At 45.8% G+C, this 19,971-nt stretch overlaps 1 protein-coding gene across 1 annotated transcript; it reads left to right on the forward strand.

Moving 5' to 3' along the window:
- The first annotated feature begins 9 nt into the window (after nt 1–9).
- Nucleotides 10–17,346, forward strand: ATPsynO (ATP synthase subunit O, mitochondrial). Its single transcript, XM_084593395.1, has 8 exons — nt 10–152; nt 470–517; nt 951–1,061; nt 5,804–5,876; nt 6,545–6,604; nt 7,707–7,819; nt 15,091–15,177; nt 17,048–17,346. Exons 1-8 carry the CDS (start codon nt 123–125, stop codon nt 17,159–17,161), a joined length of 636 nt encoding a protein of 211 aa, XP_084449521.1. The 5' UTR covers nt 10–122; the 3' UTR covers nt 17,162–17,346.
- Nucleotides 17,347–19,971: the final 2,625 nt, after the last annotated feature.

Genomic DNA, 19,971 nt, shown 5'->3' on the forward strand with positions numbered 1-19,971 from the left:
GCTCAAATTTACTGAACTGACAAAAAAAAATATATTCCGCTAGGCGGTAATGTAGTTATTATTATTATCGCCAGGGCTGCTAGGTTGTCCATGGTTGTCTTCGTCGTTTTGACCTTCACAACATGGCGGGTTGCGGCCGTGTGCTGACTTTGGTAAGCTCTGAAAATTTTGTTCCCCTATAGTAATGACATCTTGGAAAAAGTAACCGGAGAGCTGAAAACGCTGTTCGATGCACATTATTGCAGGAAGCAACTAAAATAATAACAGTTTAGCCGGATACTTCAGTAATTTTGAGTGGGTTTAAGCCTCTTTCCATCCGGTTTTTTCCTCGTGCTTTATAATAAAAATTATAAATCTTACCCTACCGATGTATAAGTAGTGTTAACAACTGCAAAAACATTTGATACTTGACTTACTAACCTTATTTCTGTCTTTCTTTTTTTCTTGCATCAACGGCCTATTTTTTCAGGCTCGCCATTTCTCCACGACCGGTGCGGTCAATGCCGGTCTCATCAAGGTGAGTATGAAACGTGGGGTCCGATTGTGAATAGCAGTGAGCAGCTTTGGTGCTTTTTTTAAATGTGGCCATCCGTATTTAAGAATTACTGCGTGTCTCGTCCTTATCGCGTGCTTATTTCAGCGCTCTCTGCTTAAACTGCGGCACTTTTTGACCATTGCACCGAGCAACGAATAAGAACATTGTAAATGCAGTGCCAGGCGGCATAAAGGCAGCGTTGTGTAAGTATGTACATGTATGCTCACTTGCAGTTCTTGTGCGTACCAAGGTCAGTGCAGCGATCACTTTTATAGTATTGAAACTAAATGCTTTGGTAAGGATTGAAACGAGCTCTGGCCGTCGAGATAATCTATTACTATTGAAAATAATTGTATTGAAAATTTTCCTACTTGTGAAGCTTGTCTGAGCAGAGTGCTGTCTCGCATTTTTGCAGCCCCCATTAGCAGTGTTTGGCATTGAGGGCCGGTATGCGACGGCACTCTTTTCTGCTGCCTCCAAGGAGAAGAAGCTCGATGCAGTCGAGAAGGAACTCCTCAGGCTTAAGGTGAGTGATGCTGCGGTGATTAGCCGCGATCATACATTGGATGCAAGTTTATTGCCCTCACGCTTTAACAGATGTGGTCATGTGATTGCAAAAGACATCTTTTTCTCATTTGCATGAGGTTGCTCTCTGTAATATTGTCCAGTTAGCGAGAACTGGTGGCCTCATATAAGACAAAGAAACCAAGCACGTTAGGTGCATCACATGACACGCATACACACACAGAGTAGAAAATATAGGTGGTATTCAGTGGCGGCCAACTACGCTGCTGGCCGCCATACTTGCGGTGCATGTAGCTGACGAAAACCTCCTCTGGCATGTTTTCTTGCGCAGTACATTCACATTGCCACTTGGAATTCACGAGCTCGGGAGACTTGTGTTGTATCGTGGTTTCGGTTTCCTTGACAAAAGATTACTCACCTCATGGGATGCTGTATTACCGGCAGTCTATTTAAGATGCTGCGCACAGAATAAAGGAGCTGTAGTTCTCAGCGTCGGTTAGCGTCTGTGTCCGTGTGTCTCTGAAGGCCGCCGTCGCGACTTGCTCCGGCGTGGCGTTCGTGGCAGCCACGCCGACACCACAATTTGGCCGTCCGTCGCAGCGCGTGAAAGCAGCTATAAACTATGTTGTAAGTAAATGCTCATGTAAATAAGAAAAGAAAGCCACTTTGGATGCTTAGCGCTGCTTGAGCCGAGGTCGAGAAACAGGTCCCAACGGTAGCATGAGCTGATTCAACGCACAGATAATGGTCAGTACCAGCAGCGCTTCAGTGAAATAGGAGGATCTGAATTTGGAAGCCTTATTGTTTCCACACTAGATAAAACATTTTTTTTTTACACAAAGGTTGCTGTCCACTATTGCAATTAACCCTTTCGCTGTCGGGCGTTTCTGACCGTGACGCACCCCCAGTGTCGGCTTGGTTTCAGGGAATTGGCATATCTGGGAACGAGCATACCGATTTATTTTTGATTATGATTGCTATACAAATTTCAAAGATTTTGAGTAAGACATAAATGTAGAATTACAGAGCACTATTTTATTTTTCACACATATTCCTTGAAGAAACATTCCACTAACAGTTCTTGACTGTCATGAAGGAAGCTTTGAGGTCGGAGAAATGAAGAGAGCAATTAAGTTGAGGCAGCGCAAGGGCCCATAGGAACGTTGCGTGGCGAAGAGACTAATGCCACAAGCTGCAGACGAGAAGAGCCTTCGCAAATATCTTAAACTGACTTGAAAACGCTGAAGCCAAAGTTAGCAAGTGTCTCATCGGATTTCTAGCAGTATGTTTTAAAGGAAAATGAGGGTGGGCTAGATCCGGGCCAGGCCTTCCTCGAAAGTCAATGGACGATTGGCTAGAGATTTGGACTATCAAACTACCTGTATATACGCAAACTACGTCAAAATATGATGCTTTTCTCTGTGAGTGTTTGAATTCTCGGTTACTGCCCATGTTACCCTACAGTTCGGTGTGGGCGCTCGCATTATTCATGTATTATCTGTGCAGTGTGTACCCTGTGTGGTCACGTCTTCCACTTGAGCTCTGAAGCGTGCCTTTCATAATTGGTTCACAGGAATGAAAAGGCGCAGTATCTGTCTCACCTGTTTCTGTGGACACCTGAATCATGCCATAAGGGAAGGAAGGAAAGTGGGAGTGAAAGGGGAGCTGGTTACAATAGAAAGGCGCAATATCGGTCACATTTGTTTTCGTGGCTACCTGAATCGCCCCATAAGGGAAGGAAGGTGGGAGTGAGAGTAGAGGGACAACGCTGATGCGAAGCCCAGGAATGGGTGCCAAAGAGCTGCGCTCTAAAATGTAGAAGTAATATGTGAATGCCCTGCTGTTGAGACTACACGTTCGGCTGCCGGATAAAGTGCAGTGAGTTTGCCGAACTCGCTTCGTGCCGAGTGCGTTCAGCAGCGAGTGTCATTAAGGTTCATCGTGTGACACGATGCAAATGACACTAAAGGCGAGTGTCACCAGCTGAAAGTGATGCTAAACTTGCTCATCTATGAGGGGTATTATAAACATTGCTCCAATATGCTTCCCTTAAACTGAAGATCACTTTTGTGTCTGAAATAAGCAATCACTACAAGCTAAAATGCCTTTTTTAGTGTTAGAGTTCAAAGGAGGTCATAAGCAATGGATGTTACTTCAAAGTAATCAAGCAGGTAAATTTAAACTAGCTTCCGTCACAACTGATGCTAAGGGTGCAAGAATATACATAAAGTACATGGTTTAAGACGTGACGATGCTGCCGTACATGGTTGCTGCGCCGCTGGACAGTTGAGGCTGCATAGAAGCGCCGTCGGACAGGCACTGAGACACTGCCTATTATATTATGTATTGGCCTTAAAACGTGATTTCGTGTGAAAAATGCACGCTGCTCTGAATCAGACAAGCTCTTGCACTTTTCTCACTCGAGCACTGGTGACACCACTCTGTATGTAAGCGCTGTCATTTTCTCTGTTAACAATGCAAATCAGTCACAAGGCTAGGTTTGCTGTAACCGAGCTTCGCAGCGTAACTATATAGCATAAACATAAGTTGCTTAGCATGTGAACAGCAGTAACCACGTTAGCAAAAAGCACAGTCAAATATATCAGTGTGACATAACAATGCTTTTTTAGTCAAAAGTATGCATTCAGATGCATGAATAAATTCTGAATATTAGCTTGGTGTAATTATGCTTGTGTAAGAGGGCGTTTATTGACGCTCAGGTGGAGAGCTGTGAGGAGAGGACCTTGCAACGGCGAGCCCAGCGTACTTCTTCTTTGTCTTCGTCGCACAACACACTGGTGCATGTCGATGGCTGAAGTGCTGACTATCACAGTACATTTTCCCCCTGGGTAAAAAAAAGGAGCCATCCTGGCGACTTATGGCGCGGAAAGCACAGCGGGGCCCCGGGGCGCCGAGGAGAATGTGATCAACGAGTGGCATAGGTTTGGCGATCTTGTGAGACAAATTGAGAACCGGGCGGAATCATTTGCGAGCGTGAGTCTGTATCGTACGGGTAAAGTCGAATGTCAGGCTGTGAAGGTTGGAGGCGCTGGCGACAAAGGCGTGCAACATGGCCCGGCCGACCGCAGGCATAGCAAATCGGAAGGTTGTCCGTAGTACGCCAAGGTTTCATAGGATGTGGACGGAACCTTGAGGGTGGGGCTTGGAACGAAGGCTCAGCATGCGGCGGTGAACGGTAGGCAGGGACCTGCACATAGGAGCCAGACGTGGGCGAAGGTGGTGGCCTAGCCGTTACTTGGGCATACGTGAGAGGTGCCGTCACAGGCGGCAGCACGGGGTTGGACGGCAAGACATCAGCGACGTGTTCTTGCACGGCACGGCGTATAGTAGGGGCCAAAGATGGAGTCAGTTCAGGAACGAGGCGGCCTGAGTCTTGAAAATGGGGAAGGAGTGAAATTTGACGTGCGACCTCTTCACGAATAAAATCTTTGATCTGTTGATTCAGCGGGCTCCCTTCAGAAGTTGGCGAACCACCCAGGGCTAATGCGGATACGCCTTCGTCGCACACACTGGAGCGGCGCCTAGAAGCGCGCCGCTTGCGGAGCTCGTCGTAGCTCTGGCAAAGCTTGACGATTTCACTAACGCTGGTGGGATCTTTCGCTACCAGCATCTGGAAGGCGTCCTCAGTAATGCCCTCGAGGATGTAGCGGATTTTGTTCGCTTCCGGCATGGCCGGGTCGACTCGTTTGCAGAGATCAACGATGTCTTCTATGTAGCTGGTAAAGGTCTCATCAGCGCGCTGAACACGATCGTGTAAACGTTGTTCGGCACGGAGCTTACGCACTGCCGGGCGGCCGAACACTTCCGCGAAATTCTTTTTAAATGTCAACCAAGATGACAGGTCAGCCTCATGGTTGCGAAACCAGAGGTTCGCCACGTCCGTCAGATAGAATATGACGTTACTGAGCTTGTATGAGTCATCCCACTTGTTGTAGCTGCTTACTCTTTCATACGATGACAGCCAGTCCTCGACATCTTGATCGGCCGTGCCACTGAAGAGGCAAGGGTCACGCTGGCGCACGACGCCAGAGCACATGATCGTGGGTGGAACGGCCGGCAGCGTCGAAGTGGACTCGTCTTGCATGGCGGTCGTAGAGGGCAGTGTACGGCTTCGCAGTTCCAGTTTGGATGGGGTCGTTTCCGGCACCTCCACCAATTGTAAGAGGGCGTTTATTGACGCTCAGGTGGAGAGCTGTGAGGAGAGGACCTTGCAACGGCGAGCCCAGCGTACTTCTTTGTCTTCGTCGCACAACACACTGGTGCATGTCGATGGCTGAAGTGCTGACTATCACAGTACACTTGCTATAAATTGCGTTTTAAGGTATTTTTGTGAAAATAAAACAATTTCTGCAGAAGGCTGCAGCATCTGCATGTGCACTGCCGCCATTTGCTGTCATTTCAAAATGACGCTTGTATTTTGCCGTGTGACAGCAAGCACTGAAAGTGTCATTCTTCCTGCGTAAATGCACTTTGTGAAAGTGTCATTAAACTTGCCCGTGTGACAGGGGTATAAGTTATTTTGGAACGGCATTGCTGTTCGACTAATACTACTTGTTCGATTTAATGTCTGTAAAATGACAGTTGTTTTCACAGTGACTGGGTATGTGCAGCCGTAGTCATCGCACCATGGCATAGAAATTATAACTGGCCTGTTGTGTCACTTGTGCTGAGAAAGGAACCTGCTGCGAGGCAGCTGAATGGTTACTGTTTTGTTCCTTGTAGGGCTTGATGGAGCAAGACACCAAGCTTGCCCAGTTCGTTGAAAACCCTCTGGTCAACAAACTCGTCAAGAGAGGTGCGTTCCAAGAGAACTTTAAGATTTCTAAATGTCAGTTAAAATTTGCCGGATACCAAGGCAAAGTATCTGAAAACCTTGCAAGAAACTGCAGAGCAAAATTATAGTCACAGTTGTATTGCAGCTTGTTATGACTTGTTATAGCTGAAATTCTTCGTCAGTCTAAGAAAATGTCAAACTTTGGCCAGCATGACATTAAATATTCATTAAATGTTCATATATACATTTTGTGTGGTGAGGTGCAGTCTGTTTGTAATTAGAAGATTTTTTTTATGAAGAAAAAAATGTTGCAAAAAAATTTCAGCAGGAAAACTTACAAGAATGGTGTGTGCAAACAAAATTCTGGGCAAGAAAGATCTGTTAGGGTTTGGCTGCTGCTTCCAGGGCTATGGGTTCAGTCGCAGTCAGGGCACTTGTATATCAGCACAAGTTAAAAATCATCGGGCTGCCTAAAAAAAATCTGAGCCCTCCGACATAGCTTGAGTCACCTCCGAACTTTTAAAACGCCATAATCCTCACCTTCTTGCATCTTTATCAAGTGCCTGATAAACTGTTTTTTGCACTTTGATTGATACCATTCAGATTAAGATTAATCTGATAGGTTTCCAGCTAACAAAAATAGATGTGTATGCTAATGTTATTGCAATTTGTTTATCTTTTTTTTCCAGACGCCCTCCAAGATGCTCTGAAAAAGTTGCAGTTCAGCAGCCTGACTATAAACCTTATTGGTACGAACAGGCACTGCCTTTTTTTGTGTGCGTGTGCATACACACATGTGTCCATATATATATATATATATATATATATATATAGTATATATATTTGCTAAGGAGGTTCGTATGGTCTATATGGGTTGCCTCATGTGACCCCATACAGACCTCTGACATTGCATAACTCTAGAAACTGAAACAGCCATCAATATTTGGTACATAAAATGTATTAAATACACTTGACATAATTTTGCAGAAATCTGCATGATAGAAGGATCTTAAAAAGAAATGAGGTTTTCTTCCAGCTGAAGTTGCATCTTATGACCACAATGGAAAACTAACAAACAAAAGTCTTGAGGGCCAGACAAGTGCTCTGAGTATGTGGGAATCACTGACCGCACACCGAAACCAAGTCAGCCAGCTGTGCTGTTCCTGGGCTGAGTTCAGATGCGTGTGCTAGATAACCTAACAAGCATGCTTGCTGTGGGACATCCAAGGTTGACTGTGCAAACATGCTTGGCAACCATTTCCACCCACAAACATTTTGATCCTAGACCATTGTAGCTGTACATTGAAACTATTTTGTTTTAAGTTGATGTCATAATTCTTGTATGCCTTTGAAAAGCTGGCAATTTGAGCTATTTGTTGTGATGGGGTAGATACAGGCAGTGTTATAAATCTAAAGTGGAAATTGTTAATATATTTGTTATTTTTGTTATCACTGGTCAGTTTATTACTGTTGACATCTCGCGGTTTTGCTGGTAACGTGCAGGAGATATCAATAAGTATAGATGGCAATTTCACAGTTTCTCTTCTCTGATTATTAGGCATCAGTTTCAAAATGCCGCCTAGTTGAGCAGCTATCTGAGGTTAGACTTACCCTGCCACATTGGCTTGGTAGTGGTAATGGCATTGGGTGCTGGCTCAAGGCTGTGGCATCGAATTTTGGCTTTTGCAGTAATGCCCACATGTGGCGTAACGTCGGTACAACAAATCCTCTCTAGTGAAATACAATCTCAAGCCTTCCTCTATGCTCCCCCTCGGAAGCAAACTGAAGCTTGACGGTGTTGATTGCCGCGTGCCATGCCTAATTCTGCGGTACGGCTGGCCTGCCATACAGGTGCCCTGGCTGAGAATGGCCGGTCCCGCTATGTGATGCCAGTGATTGGTGCCTTCTCGCGTATCATGGGTGCCGTACGAGGGGAGGTGCCTTGCGAGGTGGTCACTGCCAAGGTAAGTGAAGACGTGTTCAGAACCCAAAGCAGCGGCATGGGTGAAATATGTTCAGCATACAGATGTGTCCCAAGCCTGTCAGCAGCATTTGAAGCAGATATAGTGGACTCCTCTTGAAACAGAACTTGAAAGGAATTTAGAACACGTTCCATTTGTCAGAAGTTTTATTTAGGCAAAGTGTGCCTATTTCTTAAAGCACGACTATTTAAATTGCACCACCAACCCTTGCTGATGTGGCTGCTCAGACAAAAAAAAATGTAATCGATCCTGGCAGCCTGAGTTGCTATTTTTACGAAGTGTGCGCGTTCAAAGGCTTGGGAGAAATTATGCACTCTCTGTGCTCAGAGTAGTGCTGAACAACTAAAAAGTACAACTACATTTGTGGCGGCGTTAGGTCCTGTAGCGAGAACGGACTGCTTGAGTGAATGCAGTGTCAGCTTGAGCATTGTCAGGGGTAGTACTTGCCTCTTCATGGGGCGTTGGTTTGTGGGCTTTGAATGAAGTCTGCGTGGTGGAAACATCTTGTGACACTCCTTGCCTGCCCTTGTTCCCAGGCGTGGGCCAAAATATCTATTGGGCAGCAGCAAGTCAGTCACCTGTTCAGGCTTTTCACCTTTGTAGGCAAGAGCTTTTAGTGGAAGCACCTTAAAGAAAAGGCCCATCTCTAAGGTGTTAAAAATGCCATCTGCTTAAAATCTTCTGCAGGTGCCCCTATTGCTGCGCGTGCCTTCTGGTCCAAAATGGGACAGCTTTTTGGAAAATTGGCACTGCGAGCACACTTAAACCACCAAGACAGATGCTTTTCTAGTTCTTCATATGGCGTTGTCCTCATCTTGTACTCAGTTTGAAGCGAAGGCCCTATTTTTGACAGCCCCTTGAATGGTGGCTTGTTGCTCATTATGCAAAAGTGATCACTTCGGTGTGTCAAACGTCGCAACTTCTGCTTTAGATAAGCCGCTCCGCTCAAGCGACTTTTTCTGAAGCGCCGAGAGCATTCCGTGGCTATTTCTTGGTACTCTCAATTGCTCTGAAACATCGATTGCACGTCGGCCTAACGCGTAGCAACAGCGGCAGCAAGCTATTGGGAGGCCTACAGGTGACTTCTGGATTTGCTCGTCTCAACGATATCGCTGGTTGCAAAGAACTTGCACGGTTGTGAGGCTATCTTTGGCATGTGCGAGCACAAGTATGCCTGTGCGGATTAGTTTTCCAGCGTTCTGAAGCAGTAAATTGGCCGACTAATTTTTTGGACTTCAATAATTCAGACTTGCTCAATATTTTTGGCTTCATTCAGGAATCGTTGCGCGCTTCGTAGGAACATGGACGTTTTCAAGACTAATCTCTCAATCTCTTTGGAGTCCAAATGTTCGTTTTTTTATTTTTTTTTTTTGATGAAAATAGTTACCAGCTATACTGTGGTGATTGTTTTTCAGCATGATGCATACACATGCAGGCATTGCTGTTGCAACCAACTGGATTTTCGTGTGCGTAGAAGATGCTTCAAGGTCGTGGACAGTCTAGCTTAGCCATTTGTTCACCATTGTCAACCGGAGTAGCAGCGGTAATGTTATGCCCTTCGTTGTCATTGGCATGGCCCACAAAGAGCGTGCGATCGGGCTGAAAATGGCACATGTGAGCAGCGTCTGCTGTGGCCTCAATGATGACACCGCGGCGCAGGGGTTGGTGGTGGGGATGCATTCGTGGAAGCTCTTGTAATGTTCTCTTAAATTTCTTCCCGTGTGACTTGCATCAGCCTTCACGACTGTCATTACTGCATTACTCGCGGAAACTGCGTTTTATTGCTTCAAGCAGCATTGAGTGTTTGCAAATCGCTGCACGCAGTTTCAGCAACAGAGTGCAAGTTCGCGCTGACTGACTCACAGGAAGATGCCATTTCCGCTCCTCCAGAAGAATAGACTCCCAGCCAATTAAGAAGGCACACAAAGCCCATCTCTTGAAGGGACAAAGGGTTAAGAAATCGCCTGCTGCCAGAGACACCAAATTATTACAGTGCAGGAGCATTTTAGATAGAGCTTGCCAGTTTAAAACTTTCAAGCTTGTTTTCTATAAACTTCGTTTTGAGCTTATCACCTTGCTTGTAGAAAGCTTGGCATTGCGTCAAGACAGCCTCAGATTTGCCGTTTAGGTTCACCATTTTTATTAGAGTAATCAGAGCATGATATGTTAAACATAAAAGAGAAGATGCACACTGAATCAGTTAGGAAAAGAGCAGAAAAGTATAAAAATAAGGAGAATCTTGATTTAGACCATACTTCTTAGTAAGTATTGAGAACATTTGCAGACCCGTAGCCCACTTTGCTGTCATGCTAGGCTTTCCACGAGCAAGCAACATGTGACTAGCATATAAATAGTGATGAAATAAAAACTACTGAAGCTATCATTTGAAACTTTGTAGCTTTTGGTTTGATGCTATTTCAAGCCAGCCTGCCAAATGTCATCTCTCTCAGTCAAAAAAATAATGTTTGCTCCGATCCCCTCATCCCCCTTAAAGCCTTTGATTTTATTCGTTTAGCCAGCTTACTCTGCATTCCTTCAGAACGCTCTTGCACTGTCTTGCTGAAACCTCATTGACGGTACCAGCCACTTAGCCTGAATGCTTTTTTTTTTCCTTTTTTTTTTCTTTACAGTTTTAGAACGCTACTAATGCTACTAATACCATCAACCAGGTGATAGGAGAATGTTCGGAATATAACCAGCCCTTATACATAGCATTCATTGATTACGAGAAAGCATTTGACTCAGTAGAAACCTCGGCGGTGATGCAGGCATTGCGAAATCGAAGGGCAGATGAGCCGTACGTGAAAGTGCTGGAAGGTACATATAGAGGGTGCATAGCAACCATAGTTACAGTAACAGAAGAAAGTAACAGAAAGAAAGTAACAAAATTCCCATGAAGAAAGGTGTTAGGCAAGGAGACATGTTCTCCCCAGTACTATTCACAGCTTGCTTAGAGGAAGTATTCAGAGGCTTGGAATGGGAGCAGTTAGGGATAAGGGTAGATGGAGAATACCTCAGTAATCTGCGATTTGCGGATGACATTGCCTTGCTAAGTAACTCAGGAGATGAACTGCAAAGAATGATTAATAACCTAAACAGGAAAAGTAGGAAGGTAGGCTTGAAAATTAATATGCAGAAGGCTAAGGTAATGCTCAACTGCCTTGGGAAGGAACAGCAGTTTACATTAGGTAGCGAAGTACTGGAAGTAGTAGGCGAATATGTCTACTTAGGACAGGTAGTAACCGCAGATCCGGACCATGAAAAGGAAATAACAAGAATAAGATTGGGATAGAGCGCATTTGGCAAGCACTCGCAGATTATGACTAGCAGCTTACTAGTATCGCTTAAGAGGAAAGCATGCAACAGTTGCATCTTGTACTACCTATGGGGCTGAAACGTGGAGGCTAACCAAGAGGGTTCTACAGTCGCCGACTGATTTTTCGGACTCCAAAAATTCGGACATACTCGATTATTCGGACTGCTTCGCGGCACCGTCACCTTTCCCATACCGTAATGCATAACAAATACCGAAATTTCAGACACTTCGCAACCTCTCATTTGATTTTTCGGACCCTACTCGAGCCAACTCGATCGACAGCAGCTACCCACACTGACGCTGACCGAAGCATGAAGCACCATTTCGGTTTTGGAATGAGCCTCCTTACCACCCCAAGAGGTGGCGGTAGGAGCGGAGTCCGCTCATCATCATCGTTTTTGTGTGTTCCGGCACAATGGCTAGTTTCGGTCTGGCCCATCCATATCCAGGTCAAATCCAATTGCCGCTGGCCCGGTCGTCTCTTCTTTCTTCTTTGTGACGGCGTGCGGTGTAGTTATAGTGTGCAGTGTTCATTCTATTTGTGTTCCTTGTGTGTTGTGTTCGCCTAGCAGTGAGACCATCGAAGCACACGGGAATGGCACCAACATCGGGGCAGTCAGCGCCGGGGAATTCAGCTAAGAAGCTCGGCAAATACGCAATGATGACAATGGCGAAGAAGATCGCCGTGATCCATCAAGTGCAGAATGGCCGCCTGCAGAGCGAAGTTGCCCGGGCGTTCGGCATCTCGAAGCGGACTGTGTTGGACTATATGAAAAACAAAATGAAAATTTTGAACAAATCATTGAAGTCTTCTTCACTGCTGGAAAGAAAAAATTTCAGAGAGGGCAGCCACCCGAAGCTCGAAGAAGCGCTCCACATGTGGCTGTGTGCGACAGTTTCAAAGAGGATGCCAGTGTCTGGCGATCTTCTGAAACAAAAGGCGGAGTCCCTCGCACTGTGAATGAACATCAAAGGCTTTAAGTTTAGCGATGGCTGGCTCCGTAATTTTAAGAAGAGGTACGACCTCACTTTCAAAAAGATGTGCGGTGAGAGTGGTGCCGTGGACCAGTCTCTTGTAACAAATTACCGCTCTGACAGACTGGAGTCGCTGCTGGACCGATTTTCGCCTGATGTCTTCAGTTGTGATGAAACAGGCCTTTTTTATAAGATGTTACTCGAGAAGACGCTGTTCGTGTCTGGCGACCCCTGCCACGGCGGAAGGCATAGCAAATACCGGGTCACAGTGATGGTTGGCAGCAACATGTCGGGAAACGAAAAGTTCCCGATTCTTGGGATTGGGAAATCAAAGAGCCCGAGATGCTTCAAGGGGGTAAAAACATTGCCCGTGTATAATGAAGCCAACTCGAAAGCTTGGATTACGCAGCATCTTTTCGCTGCCTATGTACGCAAGCTGGACTGGAAATTCAAGGCCCAAAATCGCAAGGTGTTACTCTTTGTGGACAATTGCAGTGCACATGGCCACATTGATGACTTAAAATCCATTCAGTTGGAATTCCTGCTACCAAACACAACGAGCGTCCTTCAACCCATGGACCAGGGTGTGATTAAAAATTTGAAGGTGCTATACAGAGCACGCTTGCTGAGCCGCATGGTTCTGTGCATTGACGCCGGCAAGCAGTATGCTGTAACTCTGCTGTCGGCGATCAGCATGCTTGCTGACGCCTGGAAGGCAGTGACTGCAGCCACACTCCGAAACTGCTTTCGGCATGCTGGATTTGTTGGAGTTCGTGAAGCGGATGCCGCGGCCCAGGATCTCCTGTCCGACATGCTTCCCACAGATAGCGAACATGTGCTGCAAGACTTGCGCAGTGGCGGCAGGGTGATCCCAGACGCAGTCACCTTTGAGAACTTTTCAAATGCCGACAGTGCAGCACTCACATGCGCGGAGCTGGACGATGACGAGATAATTCGTCAGGTGTCTGCTGTCCCGCCTGACGACGAATCTGAGTCAGAGGACGATGCACCACCTGTTCTGCTGCCGTCGCACGCGGACCTTGTGAATGCGGTGACGATGCTTGCAGCTGCCTACAGTGACAGCACGACCCTTTCCGAGATTCAAGCCGATCTGATTGCTCGCAAACGGAGGAGCGTCCAGCAGCGTATTCACGAATTTTTCCAGTCAATTGCGGGGCCTGAATAAGTGCATAGGGCATGCCAGTGCATAAAAATAGTTTTCTTCATTTTTTTTTTTCTGATTTTGTTTTTTCGGACTTGTTTATTAGGATTTTTCGGCGGTCCCCGTGAGGTCCGAATAATCTGTCGGCGACTGTACTTAGGTTGAGGATAACGCAAAGGGCTATGGAACGAAAAATGGTAGGGATAACATTAAGAGATAAGAAGCGTGCATAGTGGATCAGAGAAATAACTCAAGTTACTGACATTCTAGTGGAAATCAAGAAGAAATGGGCATGGGCAGGACATGTAGTGCAAAGAGAGGATAACCGATGGTCGCTTAGGGTAACAAACTGGATTCCAAGGGAAGGTAAACTTAGCAGGGGGCGGCAGAAAGTTAGGTAGGCGGATGAGGTTAAGGGGTCAAGTGGATGCAGCTAGCACAGAACTGGGTTAATTGGAGAAATATGGGAGAGGCTTTCGCCCTGCAGTGGGTATATTCAGGCTGCTGATGATGATGGTGAATGCTACAAGCTGCTACGCTACTTCAGCAGCACTGTGCACTATAAATTTGTAACCACATCCGAAGTTAACTAAGCAATCATGTCAGTTTTACCTTGCTCCATTTAATGTCTTGAAAGCTCAGTTACTCATTTTGAAGTACACACTTGGTACAAAATTCGTTTGGGGCACTGCTTGTGAGCTTCGTTTTTGGGAAATGTGAATGTAAGCGCTTTCCTCCACCTATTGCCACTGACTGGTGAGTTTTCCTTCAGTGTCACGTGCTGGTTATGCCACTTGTTCGCTCTTCCGGGGTCACACCTGAAAAATACGACTGCTGGTCGTGTTGCTCCATGAAAAACGAGGCACGGAAGGCAAATTGTCAATGCATTGCATTGACAAGACAGTGGAAGCGAGGGGCAAATGCGTCATGCCAGTCAGTGACTGACACATTGAGGAGTGCTGGGCAAGTGGCATGATTTAGGGTAAACAGAGAGGAGGACGTGGACAGGCCCTGTAAAGTCAAGAATGTGTTTGTGTCAGTGGTTTGGTTGAGGATCACGAGAGGTCTGTCGAAAAAAGCCAGGCCTTAGTTGGGCACAAGTAATTCTGCAGTTACTGGCACTCTGAACTCTCACTTTGTGACAAAAGGTAGTCCACTGTTGAAGCTTTTATTTTTGCTTAAAGAAGCTAAATATCAGATGACATTATAAAGTCAAGAATTTCGACGGGCAACTTGTTAGGTGTAGTGAAATGTCAAAAAGCTGATTTTGTTCACTATTGTGTCGAGCTTTACACAGGGTGCTGGGAATCATGGTCTGCCACTCCCCCCTACCCGCTCCTTTTTTTTTTTTAATTTTGTCCTTTATTGTGAATGAGAACTGCTGGACAAATGAATGAGCAAGTAAAAAAGAAAAAACTTGGCTGAAGATGTTATTTTTCTGTGTATATCTTGATGTCTGTGCTGTTCAAGTAGTAACAGCCTGGAACAAATGCTGAGAGCTAGCTGGGCACACTACATAAACCGATTCCATTCACCACCAATGAGGAGTTTGGAATTCAGAATAGTGTGCAAGATTGAATGCCCCTGGCACCTGCGGTTACCAAGGACGCTGGCTGCTCCGTCTCACCAGCGTCCATTTCACCTCGCAGACAATTGTCCTCTTATCTAAGCTTATCTGACGTACCTGTCGCACTGCAGTGCAGAGGCTAGTGTGGTTTAATTGGTTAGATGCCATTGTCTGTAGGTGTGCCGTTTCATCTCTGGGCACTTGGGGATGAGTATCTGGCTCTGTTGTTTCAGCCCCTGGATGCCACCATGGAAAAGGAGCTTGAAACAGCACTGAAGGCATTCCTCAAGAAGGGAGAAGTGCTCCTACTCACCAAGAAGGTAACCGTTGTGTCCTTTTACCTGTGCATGAGTCTGCTTACTGCTTATGGAACTTCCTTCCCTCAAGGTGCAGCAAATAAGTGGACAGAGGGAGACACAGGGCGACAGCATGAGAACTCTACGCAAGGGTTCATACTGTAGAGCCGTGATTTGCTTGCTGGGATAAATCCAGTTCTGCACTGTACAGTAAAACCTCAATAATTAAAACTCGCGCAATTTGAAGTTCTGTATAATTTCAAGAATTTCTGTGGTCCCGTAATTTCTTGTGTAAATTTAACCGCTCAATTCGAAATGGCAGTCTATATTAGCCCAGTTAATTGGAAGGTTTTTGGTGCTTTGTTGGAATGCTCGATCCCAATTTTGCAGCCAGCTAATGAAGCAACTGCACCGTGGAGCCGCGAAGTTGCACCGCAAAGCAATGCTTATGCTTGATATGCTGTAGCATCCCAACGTTAGAGCGCAACGTTGACCTACATAGTTTACTATTGGTGCGCATGGTATAGAGGGTTAGCAGGCGCCTCGATTACTGTATTTAGTCTCGTAATGAACTCACTCAGAACTTTTGCCGCTGAGAATTTGAAAAAAAAAAAAGTGATAGCCATTAACGCATCCCTCCGTGTTGCGCTGTGGATCGCTGTTGCCATCCACAGCGCATTTCTTAGCAGTGCTCCAAGATGATGCCCAGCGGTAACATCAGAGCTTGTCTGTATTTAGACGTTAGGTCCTGCAGTGGGTGTATGGGTGGTGAGGAGTGGGGGGCGAGCTTGCCTGTGCTCTTGACAGGAGTGCCAGCTTGCTCAGCTCATACGGCTATGCAAACCTGGTGTTCAGTATGTTCGCTTTATGATGCAGCGATTAGGGCCTGCACCGTCCACTGCCACAAATCAATGGAACACGCATGATAGAAAATGGCTTCTTGAGGGAATGAAAGAAAGGCCGACATCATGATCGCGCCTGACCGCATGTTTTCGTTGATGATTGATGGATGAACGAAGGGGGGGGGTGGGGAGAGGTTGATGTATATGCCTAGCTGTTCTCGCACCAAAATTCTTTGCCTCGGCCAGATTTTCGTTCCTACATTCAGAGAAAACGTTGAGACAGCTGCTTGGGCACACTGCAAAAACCGGTTCCATTCACCACTACTCAGGAGTTTGGAACTCAGATTAGTGTGCAAAATTGAATGCGTCCAGCATTTCCGGTTTCCAAGGCTGCTGGCGGCTCACTCCCCAGCGTCCATTTCACCCCGGAGACATCTTGCATCTTGTGCTGCGGCACTTTGCGAACCTACACTTTTGCTTTGATTGCGACCTCTACAGCTGAATATTTTGTGGGTTTGAGGTTCATGTGTACACTGTTTTGGTTTGCTTGTAACTTGTCAAACTCGGGGCTTGAAATACTTTGTAAAATTGATTGCTATGTGTACATTGTTCTTAGGCTGTACTGTATCTGGTAATTAATTGTAATTAACAAATAAATACTGCCCCACCATGGTGGTGCGGTGGCTGGGCCACTTGACTTCTGTGCCCAAGGATGCGGGATCGAATCGCGCGTGGCGGCTGCCATCATTTCGATGGGGGTGAAAAGCAAGGCGCCAGTGTGCTGTGCAATGTCAGGGGACATTAAAGCACTGCAGGTGGTCGAAATTTCCTGAACCTTCCACTGCACCGTGTTTGATCGCCTGAGTCGCTTTGGGAGATTGAGCCCCACAAACCAAACCGAAGCAGTGCATGCTGGTACAGGATAAAGTGGTCGAATATGATCTCTGGAGTTTTTCCCCCGTGGGGCTACCCAATGATTTCTGTGTTTCGTTACTTTTGACCAGCAGCTGTACCCTTTGATGTCTTGACGGATGTGGCATGCACTTTTGCAGGTGGACCCCAACATCATGGGTGGCATGATTGTCAGCATAGGCGACAAGTTTGTTGACATGTCCATTGCGACCAAGGTCAAGACATACACTGGCCTCCTGAAGCAGGCGGTTTGAACATAGGTTTAGATTCTTGTTCGAACTTCAGACCTGACAAGTGGAGATATGTTCCAAGTCGACACGGAAACCTTTTGCCCAGTGATGTCGCAAGTGGTGTTGCTGAGTAGAGTGAATACAAAACACGATGACTGCCTGAAACGTTGTTCTGATTTCCTATAAAGTTTATTTATTGTTTGGTGTAAGCGTTTTCTGTGGTGTATAGAGTTAGTGGGTGATGAACGAGTTGTTTATTGCTCAGTTGTCGCCAAGGGGGTAAGTAAGGTTAGAAATGCATGAGCATGTCTTTGGCATTCTGCTGTGTTTTCTGTGGGCACTGGCTGCCCGTGGCCTGGCTGGGCCTGACACATAAAAAGCCGACGTTGCTGCTAGCGAGAAATCTGTACCCATGCTTGTAATCTGCGTTTTCACCTGAATGTTCTTTCATGGGATGCTGGACAACCATTTGCACGCCTTTGCTATGACATTACAAAAAAAATTAGCTGTTCACTATTTTTTTTTTTTTCTTTTCAGGTAGGCATATATTTAATACAGGTAAATCTCGTTACAAGAGACACTCGGTTATAAGAGTCATTTGAAAATGGTTTGGTTGGTTTTTCTATGTTTGCCATGTTAACAACGTTGCATACAAGAGACTGTTAAGGACAACTTTTTCAGGTTCGTAAAGTAAATTGTTCACTATTTAGAAGAGAGACAACCCAGTTGTGCTCGGTCAATGCAGCTGAAGCGTACCCACTCGTACATGATGAATTTCAGATTCCCTTAGCTAAATTCTGTTGCATATCAGCATTCTTTTTGTTGCAATATGTCAGGAATTGAGAAGGAGCGCTTCCCCACAATTGGAAAATGAAAACGACCTCATTGTTTCAGCCACTGGCATCGCATTACTGTCCCCTACAAAGCAAATTTAAATGCATGAATGACATCCATCATTTTTAACTCCTCGCTGTTAAAATTTGATCACAAGATGAAAGCTCAGAATCCTCATGTCTTTCTCTTTGTGGACAATACTTCTTGCAGCACCAAAGTTATTTTTTTCATCCAAACTCAGTGACCTACCTTCAACCAATAGACAAAGGCATTATGCACTCTGTCAAGTTGCTGTACAAAACAAGGTTGGCAGAAGCCTGTTGCTCGACAGGCAGCGAGGCTGTACAATAGTAATTGATGAGAAGTTGGTTGTTCAGGTGATTTTAAGTGTCTGGAATGGCCTGAAGAAGTGAAGCTGTGAAAAGCTGTTTCAGACAAGCAGGCTTTAAATGTAGTGACATGATGTAAGGAGGGCCCAAATATGGATACTGTGGAAAGCTTCCTTGAAGATGAAGCTTGGGTGAGCATAAGAGACTGCAGAGGTAGCAGAATCTCTTGAGGAATTCGTATCTGCAGATGTGGATCTTGTATGCTCCCAAGGAGCTTACAGACTGCAATTCTCGCACAAGTAAATGGCACATGTGCCATAGAAGATGACTACGAGGACATTTCAGACAAGTGTCAGCATCTGAGGGTGACGCATGTAAGAGTGCTTGAAAGGCATTAGAGCAACAGGAAGGCTTGCAAAGTGAAGTGCCCTCCAGAATTTGGGAAGGAATAGTCTGCACTTCCAAAAGTACATACTACGAGAGCCATCTCGTGAAGGTCTCTAGTTCTTTTATAAACTGAAAGAAGTTTTTATTTTAAGCAATTTACAAATCACTTAAAAGGCAGACCATCCATATAATCGCCGTTCCGGTCAGCATTTTTGCAGATTTTGGGGCAGTTTTTGTATGCCCATGTCATACCAGCTCGCCGCCATGCATCCCAAAAGACAGTTGCCATGACTTTGCCGGCTGACTGTGTTCGCTATAATTTTCGCGGCGTGGGTGAAGAGAAATGCCGGAACTCACGTTATTCTTGGTCTCAGGTGTGAAGTGGAATGCCTGCAGGTTTCGTCACTTTTAACAATGGAATCTCCTTTTCATCTCCATAAATACGAAGAAATTCGCGGGAGGAATCAACGCGTTGCCGTTGATGGTCTGCTGTGAGCATTCGCGAAACCGTTCTTGCGCACACTTTCCGATATTTCAACTTTGCAAAATCTTACGAGTAGTGCTTCTAGAAACGCCAGAAACCTATGCCAGAGTTCGTCGAACGTGATCCTCCGATCTTGCCGCACCATTTCCTCGACTGGCTACGGTCCGTTACTTCTCTGTACCCGGACGTAAGCAACGGAACCCTGCGCAAGCTCCCATTGCTACCCGAAACATAAGCTCGCTGAACCTTCCTTGATCAAAATTTGAATGGGAAAATCACCGAGCGATCATTCTCGTGATGTGCGCAGCAGACATTTCAGCGAATGAGATTTCGTCCATAGAGATGAGTGGCAGAAAAAACGGCGCGCGCGCGTTTTAATTTGCGCTTATCACTTGTGAAGCCAACGATACTATTGCTGGAAGGATGGGAAAGATGCTGGCTTCTTCATGGAGAAGTACCCTCCAAAGGAAAGGAGGGATCATGCGAAGGCCAGAAGGTCTCGAATTATTCTAAATGAACGCGTTGACACGAAAGTTTCACTGGAGTGAACAAAGATTCTGCCGCCGCGGGCAGCGGTATGCAAAGTGAGTTGTCTCAGGCAGCGTTTCCAGTACTGTAGTAATTTCAAATGGCGGAGTCCGTGGATAAACGAAATATAGAGCATTGTATGCATGGTATAATATGCTGATCGAGATATGCGTAAAAAAAAAAGAAAAAAGAAAAAACACCCGTGCGCGAGGAAAACAAATGTCCGCTCTAACCAAGAGTGACGGTAATCAGTGCGCAAGAATTCGCTGCGT

The sequence above is a fragment of the Amblyomma maculatum genome, chromosome 1, assembly GCF_055883805.1.
Source record: "Amblyomma maculatum isolate TAMU_Amacu chromosome 1, ASM5588380v1, whole genome shotgun sequence".
Lineage (NCBI taxonomy): Eukaryota > Metazoa > Arthropoda > Arachnida > Ixodida > Ixodidae > Amblyomma > Amblyomma maculatum.